We start from the raw sequence: 9,686 nt of genomic DNA on the forward strand, positions 1-9,686 counted from the left end.
TTTATTTTGCAAATAGAATAGAAGAACAGGGAGCCCTGCAACAGATGGCATGGTACCCACAGAGCCCCCCACTGAATATTGAGTCAGTCTGGGATTACAAGAAGAGAGAGAAGCAATTGAGTCAGTTGAAAAAGAAAGAAGAACTGTGGCAAATTCTCCAAGAAGCTTGGAACATCCAATCTGCCAACAACCAAGAAAAACTGTATCCAGGTGTACCTAGGAGAATTAGTGCTGTGGACTTTGTGTGACGTTAACTGATAAATGAAAACTATTTATGGCATTATTTTTGAAGACATCCTCACTATGCAACATTTTTCCCAAGTGCCTAAAACTTTTGCACAGTCCTGTGTGTGTGTGATATATATATATATATATATATATATATATATATATATACAGTTGTGCTCAAAAGTTTGCATACCCTGGCAGAAATTGTGAAATTTTGGCATTGATTTTGAAAATATGACTGATCATGCAAAATTATTTATTATTAAAATTATTAATTATTTATTATCACATAGTTGTCTGGCTCCTTTTTAAATCATAATGATAACAGAAATCACCCAAATGGCTCTGATCAAAAGTTTACATACCCTTGAATGTTTGGCCTTGTTACAGACACACAAGGTGACACACACAGGTTTAAATGGCAATTAAAGGTTCATTTCCCAGACCTGTGACTATTTAAATTGCAATTAGTGTCTGTGTATAAATAGTCAATGAGTTTGTTAGCTCTCACATGGATGCACTGAGCAGGCTAGATACTGAGCCTTGAGGAGCAGAAAAGAACTGTCAAAAGACCTGCGTAACAAGGTAATGGAACTTTATAAAGATGGAAAAGGATATAAAAATATATCCAAAGCCTTGAAAATGCCAGTCAGTACTGTTCAATCACTTATTAAAAAGTGGAAAATTCAGGGATCTCTTGATACCAAGCCAAGGTCAGGTAGACCAAGAAAGATTTCAGCCACAACTGCCAGAAGAATTGTTCGGGATACAAAGAAAAACCCACAGGTAACCTCAGGAGAAATACAGGCTGCTCTGGAAAAAGATGGTGTGGTTGTTTCAAGGAGCACAATACGACGATACTTGAACAAAAATGAGCTGAATGGTCGAGTTGCCAGAAAGAAGCCAATGCCACAAAAAAGCCCGGTTACAATATGCCCGACAACACCTTGACACGCCTCACAGCTTCTGGCACACTGTAATTTGGAGTGACGAGACCAAAATAGAGCTTTATGGTCACAACCATAAGCGCTATGTTTGGAGAAGGGTCAACAAGTATTGTGCTAACAAGGTAATTTGGGTGATTTCTGTTACCATTATGATTTAAAAAGTAGCCAAACAACTATGTGATAATAAATGGCTTTATATGATCACTATCCTTAAATAAAAGACAGTTTTTTTGCATAATCAGTCATATTTTCAAAATCAATGCCAAAATGTCACAATTTCTGCCAGGGTATGCAAACTTTTGAGCACAAATGTACATATATATATATATATATATATATATATATATATATATATATATATACACACAAACATATACTGTAACCATGGTTTCTCCTTTGTTTTCACATTACTTAAAATATACTGTATGCCACAAACAAATAGTGCAGTTGGAAAATCTGCACACATGAGCTATAATTTTATATATACATTCAAATATGACCATATATTAGATTTCTATGGCTTGTTTCTGTATTTTTTGAGTGCTTCCTCTTTTAATGGGTTCATTTTCTTGTCTTAATGGTGAAATCTTTTCAGAATGATGATTTCACACCATTTGTCTTGAGTGTGATAGCACAGTGGGCCTGAGTTGTTTTGGTGTTGTGTGTGGTCTGATCACTACCTCTTTCCTCTCTTGTAAGGACAGCTGTATTTGGGGTAGTTATAGAGCTCGGTGAGGCGCTGGTGGAACTGCTCTTTGACTGCACACTGTTCCAGGAATGGCATGGTCAACTTATTTTGCTCTTCAACAAACATCTGCTGGGTGGATGAGGGACACTGTTAAACTGGCATATTGTTGTAGTGCACACACTGATAACTTGTTTATATGTACATTTTTCTACACTATTATTTGTTCCGGTGATGGGTGGAGACCAGGAAACAAAAGAGGGTGAGCCTCAAAATATTGCGTCAATAGTGGTATGGATTGTTTAATTTATCTGATAAGGCAGAGAAAGTCATTATAGTCTACCAAAGCCTGTAACTGGCATGTTAGCCCCCATGCAAATGTAGATGTCGGTGTGACATCAGTGTAAACTGTATATAAATGCAGGTGAGCTTGCTCCCTGCGCTTTGACCTAACAAGTCCAGGGTGTGGCAATGTTAGATACAAATTCAGCTCTAGTACTAAATGGTAATAAAATAAATGAATTTATTTTATTGTACATTTGGAATCATGCAGAAACAATTCCTGTCAACATAACATACAGTAGATCTGAGATTGAAGAGAATGTGTATGTGATTTATATTTGTAGTTTATGATTTGAATGTGGTTGTGAACAGAGAAAGACCTGATTGGGGCCTGCATTGCATGTTATTAATGACATTTTTAATTTATTGGATGGTACAGTGGCTCACAGTAGTATTTCCATGTATTGGATTATGGAAAATCAGATAGCAGAGCTAAAGAGACCAAAAAATGAATTTGTGGGTGTGCTGTGCTATATTTGTGGTCCCCAAAAACCTACATTGCAGGGACCTGCGAGTGGAACGGCTTTAGAATGCGAATAAATTAATTCCTTAAGGTGTCTGTAAGGTGTATGGTTAGGGTGTAGTACTAATAATTATCTTAAAGGTGCTAAGCAATTTCAAACATTTTGCTAACTTCCACTAGACTTAGGCCACATACACACTAGTAAATATTTGTTTGAAAATGCACTAATTTCTCTGTTTACGCCTCTCATCCACACTAGAAACAATGAGGTTTCAGACTTAAATCTATTAGTGTATCGTAAAGTTTTCACTGCATTTTGGCCTCCCATCCACATGTAAACAGCGTTTAGGTCACTGAAAATAGTTTTTGAACTGTTTTGAGGTTTTTGAAAACATCTTCCTTAGTGAAAATTTTTAAAAACATTGTTTTCTGTTATGTGTGTGGACAGGTAAAATTGAGATTTTGGAATATGGTTACATCTTAAATACAATTTGAGCATAAAAACTGTTGTTGCTAAATATTGCGCAAATACTGTAATTTGACAGGCAGGAATTAGACAGCTGTCTTGTGATCAGCTGTCATAGGTTTGATGGCAAGTTTTGTGTTTTGACAACTTTTAGTTTTAATCTCAGTTTCAGAACTGTGAATGATGTAATGAGTCGGACTCTGAGCTGGCTGGTTTGGTTAATGGCTTAGGATGCTTTTATGAAATCCCTATAGAAAAATTCATGGGAAAAACACTTCTGGAATCAAGACGTCTGAAAAGGTGGACGGGCACTGTTGCCGTTCTTTATACGTGTGCCCATAATGTTCAGTGGTTTTTGAATAAAAGCTTTATGGCACAATTTCACCAACTCCTCACCTGGCATGTGTATGTGAGCGTTTTAAAGCATTTTTGCATTGTCGTATGGATGGAGAGATTTCCATAAATGCTGTTGCTGTCTAAATGCTTTTAAAAAATTCAGGGCGAAAAAAAACAGAATTTTCAGAAATATCCGTAATATACTGTACATGTGGACTTAGCCACTGAATTAGATCACCCCCATTTCTTAAACCACATGCCCTCTCTCTAGCCAACCCAAACATCTAAAATAGAGCATAGAGCAGGGCTACTCAACTTAGGAAAGTTCAGGGGCCACAAAGCTGGATCCTTCTACCCTCGAGGGCCATCTCTTAATATTTATGATTATATACTGTACACACACACACACACACACACACATATATATATATATATACACACACACACACACACACACACACACACAGTGCATATACAGTATATATATAAGTAAACATTTTTATAGTAAGAATGTTGGAATATTAGTTAAAGGGATAGTTCACCTAAAAATGAAAATTGTCTCATCATTTACTCACCTTCATGCCATCCCAGATGTGTATAACTTCTTCTGCTGAAGACAAATCATAATTATTTTGAAGAAAAAAAATATCTCAGCTCTGTAGATGACAAACAGATCAATATTTAAGTCATTGGCTTTTTTACTATAAATCTCCACATTCACTTTCAGATGTGAAATTGAAACTAAAAAGTGGCCACATGTGACTACAGATGTGAAAGTGAAAGTGGAGATTTAAAGTAAAAAAAAAAAAAAGACTTAAATGTTGATCTGTTTCTCACCCACACCTATCATGTCACTTCTAAAGACATAGATGTAACTGCTGGAGTCATATATATTACTTTTTTGCTGCCTTTATGTGCTTTTTGGAGCTTCAAAGTTCTGTCCAATATTCACTTGCATTGTATGGACCAACAGAGCTGCGATATTCTTCAAAAAAGCTTCATTTGTGTTCTGCAGAAGAAAGTCATAGACATCTGGGATGGCATGAGGGTGAGTAAATAATTTTTTGGGTGAGATTATTTTTGGGTAAACGATACCTTTTAGTGATTATTTTAAACATAAGGGGTGTAACTGTTCGATTTTCTGATATAGATCAGTTCTGTTGTCACTGTGATTGTCAACTAACAAACACCATGAGTGCTCAACACCACATGCAACACAGATGTATTCATAAAAATGAGCGATATATCCAAATTTAGCACCAAAAGTCCTTCAGTGACAAGTCATAAAGATTTGCTCACCCCCCTTAGCGTTTTGTGCCTAAGTAGATCACTAAAAAGCATTTGCGTGAAGGCGTCTGAATGCAGTCACTGCAGGAAAACTGTTTTGTTTTTTTTCCTGTAAATACTGTTGCCATGACGAGGACATATCTCTGATGAGCTATTCAAGATATTGGACAGATTTGCGCCGTGTTGAGTGAGATTGCGAGCATGCATTTTTGATTGACAGACCGCGGGTGAGTGCACATGTACTGTGTATGAACACGCACGCAGACCGACTGCTGCTCTCATAACATCAGCCATGCTCAGATATTATTTGTTGTTTTTATTTATTTATTTGTAACATCCTCTTGCAGTTTAATTCCCCTTCTAATGTGATTCAGCAATGTAGAAAATCAGCGTAAATCCTCATGAAAATGGACACCTCACAATTCATACAGATTTGATAGGCTGCTGATAAATATATTTCTGATGATGATATCATAACCAGGGCCGCAAAAGATCACTCGAGGGCCGCGTGTTGAGTAGCGCTGACATAGAGGGCTCCCTGAGTAGCTAAAAAAAATGGACCGCTCTTTTTTGTTTTGGTGTTTACAAAGCCAATTTTACAATTTATAAGTGGTATTAAACACACACACACACACACACACACACATACAAATAGCTTTAAAGGTGCACTAATTTTTTTGTTGTTGTTTTTGTTGTTGTCGTTTTGAACTTATACTGACACCTAGCGCCGTGGATGCAGCACCACACAAAAGCAAACGTTTTTGAATACCGATTCCAATTCTTATAGTCAGCCATGATTAATTTGTTCTGTGACTGAAAACACAATGTAATCTTTGTGTCCATTTTGGTATTAATTGCTTGGTACATTTTTAATTTAACGTAATCATTAATTTCTAAAAGGTTTTCAAATTTATTTTTCAAGTTTTATATATATATATATATATGTATATATTTATATACACACTGGTGGCCAAAAGTTTGGAATAATGTACAGATTTTGCTGTTTCGGAAGAAATTGGTAATTTAATTCACCAAAGTGGCATTCAACTGATCACAAAGTATAGTCAGGACATTACTGATGTAAAAAACAGCACCACCACTATTTGAAAAATGTCATTTTTGATCAAATCTAGACAGGCCCCATTTCCAGCAGCCATCACTCCAACACCTTATCCTTGAGTAATCATGCTAAATTGCAAATTTGGTACTAGAAAATCACTTGTCGTTATATCAAACACAGTTGAAAGCTATTTGGTCCATTAAATGAAGCTTAACATTGTCTTTGTGTTTGTTTTTGAGTTGCCACAGTATGCAATAGACTGGCATGTCTTAAGGTCAATATTAGGTAAAAAATGACAAAAAAAAGAAACAGCTTTCTCTAGAAACTTGTCAGTCAGTCAAAATGAAGATTTCATGCAAAGGTGTACACTACAGTCTTCAAAGACAAAGGACATCTGGCTCTAACAAGAAAATAGAGAAATAGATGCCTCACATGTCCTCAGCTGGCAGCTTCATTGAATTCTACCTGCTCAACATCAGTTTCATGTACAACAGTAAAGAGGAGACTCAGGGGTGCAGGCCTTATGCGAAGAATTGCAAAGAAATAAGCCACTTTTGAAACAGAAAAACAAAAAGAAAAGGTTAGAGTGGACAAAGAAACACAGACATTGGACAACAGATAATTGGAAAAGAGTGTTATGGATCTTAATCCCATTGAGCTTTTGTTGGATCAGCTAGACTGTAAGGTGCGTGAGAAGTGTCCAACAAGACAGCCACATCTATGGCAAGTGCTACAGGAAGCGTGGGGTGAAATGTCACCTGAGTATCTGGACAAACTGACAGCTAGAATGCCAAGGATCTGCAAAGCTGTCATTGCTGCACGTGGAGGATTTTTTGATGAGAACTCTTTGAAGTAGTATATGAAGTTCTGAATTTTTTTTTTTTTTTCAAATTGTAATTGTAATTTTTCATGTTATTAATGTCCTGACTATACATTGTGATCAGTTGAATGCCACTTTGGTGAATAAAAGTACCAATTTATTTCCATAAGAGCAAAATGTGCTGGTAACACTACAATAAGGTTCCATTTGTTAACATCAATTAATGCATTAGGTATCATGAACTAACAATGAACGATATATGTTTTACATCATTTATTAATCTTTGTTAATGTTAGTTAATAAAAATACAATTGATCATTGTTAGTTCATGTTAGTTCATAGTGCATTAACTAATGTTATGTTAATGTTAACATCCACAACTTTTAATTTTAAATAATGTTAAAATATACAGCTTAGATTTGGGGTTAGAGGTAAAGTTAACAGAGTAACTACAAATGTAACTAATGCAGGTACTTTAAATGTAACAGTACTTAAAGACACCTAATATAAAGTGGGTCCCATTTTTTAAATTAGGAAAAAAATACTGAGTGCTCCTTTAATTCAAAAACAGTAAAGGGCTATGGGAGGTCACCATTATGAAATAAAACATGACATGTTTGTGTGTTTGTATATCATAGGTGGGGTCACCTTAGTCTCCTCACTGTCAGGGTCCTCCAGCCAGTGGTATGGGTCTGGAAATTGTACCCCATTATAATCATCCACCTTTGAAACAAAACACCACAGTTATGAGCAGCGGACGTGCCAGCACTAAAACAAAATAGAAACACAATATACTTAGTTTCCCAGAACAACATTGACTGAAGCACTCCACACAGACTTATGGACTTTTGCTGATGCATACTTGTTATGTCTGGCCTTGAGGCAGCCTTGCAGCGTGTGAAAACTACTGCAAGCAGCTATCACTTGAAACTTATGACACATAACCACTAAGCATCAACACAGACACATACTTTGGATCTTTACACTCTCATGACCAATGGTAATAGCTCACTCATGTGTTCCAGTCAATCTTTCCTATTTCCTATTTGTTGGTGTTCTTTTTCATGTGTCTTTCAGAAAGAGGAAGAGCAGTCAAATGAATGAAAGACTATATGTGCAAAACCTAGAGTGAAAGTGTCACTAACCTTACTGTCATCCCTCCGTGCATCTGGGTATTTGAAAGCCATGTTGGTGCTGTGTGTTCTGTGTTTTGTTAGGTTTTTGTGAAATTATTTGTGTATGTGGATGTCCGTATGCTTCACGCCCGGGTGACTCAGCTCTGAAAAGTGAAAGTGAAATCAAACACTGGTCTCTTGTTTCCCTCTCTCGCTCAGGCAGCACTGTATGCATACAGGAGGTGATTTCATACTGGATTGGTCAACCCAAAATGGGAGGGGCTAGGAACTTGTAAAGTTTATGCTGCTTGTGTGTACAAATGTACAGTATTTGGACACTTAAGCTACACTTAAAATGTATGAATGTCTTTGCACTATATAACAAAATATCAAACCAAGATAGAAAAAGCACACTTTGCAAGCAAAACATTTCACACAAAGAGGTTTATTTGGTTTTAAATGATGAACAATAGATATATTCTTAATGTTAAACAATAGATGCAATGACATTCAAACATTTGTAATTGTGATCCAAATAATTTTTGGGGCCACTGTATGTGCAAAAGAGAGTGTTTTTTTATTTTATTTTATTTATTTTTTATTTTTTATTTTTTTTGTAGGTGTTTCTCTCTTTCTCTTTATTCTTAAAGCTCATTGAAAATAAGAATACTCGAGTGAACTTTAGCCATTTGTTGTTTTATTGACATAACAAAACAAACTAATCAAACATGGATATTTTAACTCTTTCTTGAAATAACATTGTTTTCTCCAGTTTTGTAACTCTAAGATAGTGAACATGATCCTCACCCTTTTACTTGTTGTACAAAGAACTGAAAAGCAGCTATTTGTGCTTGTTGCAGCTAAACTGTACCATTTTAACATGCACAGAAACAACGCACCCATCCTATTCTGTATATTTTTACGCAAAGCTTTGTTGACATTTTTTAGCCAAGTTCTCGGCAGTAATACAGGTTTAGCTCAGTTGACAGATAGACGCTGAAAGATGGTCCATCTTGTCAGAAACTAGAGTGTCAAAAGCATGAGGAAGATAGCGAAAGATAGAAATAGAGAGAGAATATTTTGACTGGACAATTAATTACAGGGCAAGTGATGTTTGTTGACAGGTGTGCGTAAGGTATCCTGCACTTTATACATTTGTTTATGTGGACTTCAGTCACGCTTTACATGCTTGTAGTTTGGTAGCTGTCACTAATCTCCATATGTTCCTGTATGGGCTATTTATATTCCACTCTGGCCTTCCAGTAAATATCTTCTTGCAATTATTGTTTCAGCAGGTTACTGTCAGATTTTAATGCAAGTCCACCATACCATTTTGAAATGGCAAGTAAAGAGAAGCAAATACGTTTCTATGCATTATTTGTTTTAAAGGAGAAGTGTGTAATTCCTGTGCCACCAGAGTCACCAACCAAAAAAAAACAAAAAAAACATTGGTTTCAAGAAATAATTATTTTACCATTTTAATAAATAAATAGTCTACTTGTGATATATCGATCCAGATTAGGCCTGTAGTAGAGTATGAACCCTTTTTAAGTCAAACCTAAAATGTAAACAATTAAATTATGATTAGAAATAAAAAACAAAACAAAAACAACAACAACAAAAAAAAAACATTTAAACTACATGTCATTGTTGCTGACCAACTGAAGTTGCACCAATGAACATTTTACATTTAATTTGAGAAATTGGTAAATTCATGGATGAGCAACTATTTGTAAGCTTTGAATTGTTGGTCTATTAGTAATATTTTCACTTTGAGCATGAGGAGTTCTGGATTCCAATCCACCCTACTGTAATATAATGATTGCACCTGTAGGTTAGAGGATGTAAAATTCCCTTTTCATATTCATAGGTAGGGCCTATTTAAAAAAAAACGCTTACAAAGGACGTGAATGGGGTCAATCTGTAAACATTAAAAT

At 35.7% G+C, this 9,686-nt stretch overlaps 1 protein-coding gene across 2 annotated transcripts in view; it reads right to left on the minus strand.

Annotated features, from left to right (window-relative positions):
* Nucleotides 1-7,944, minus strand: part of LOC127424921 (prolyl endopeptidase-like) — a 33,037-nt gene extending 25,093 nt beyond the window's left edge. The window contains exons 1-3 of one of the 2 annotated variants that reach the window (XM_051670473.1): nt 7,780-7,944; nt 7,283-7,357; nt 1,856-1,989 (exon numbers count right to left, since the gene is read on the minus strand). In XM_051670473.1, the coding sequence (XP_051526433.1) occupies nt 1,856-1,989; nt 7,283-7,357; nt 7,780-7,821 (251 nt within the window). In that variant the 5' untranslated portion in view covers nt 7,822-7,944. Of the gene's footprint in view, nt 1-1,855; nt 1,993-7,282; nt 7,358-7,779 lie in introns of both variants that reach the window. The other variant, XM_051670472.1, reaches the window with a different exon arrangement.
* Nucleotides 7,945-9,686: the final 1,742 nt, after the last annotated feature.

Source organism: Myxocyprinus asiaticus, chromosome 34 (assembly GCF_019703515.2).
Source record: "Myxocyprinus asiaticus isolate MX2 ecotype Aquarium Trade chromosome 34, UBuf_Myxa_2, whole genome shotgun sequence".
NCBI lineage: Eukaryota > Metazoa > Chordata > Actinopteri > Cypriniformes > Catostomidae > Myxocyprinus > Myxocyprinus asiaticus.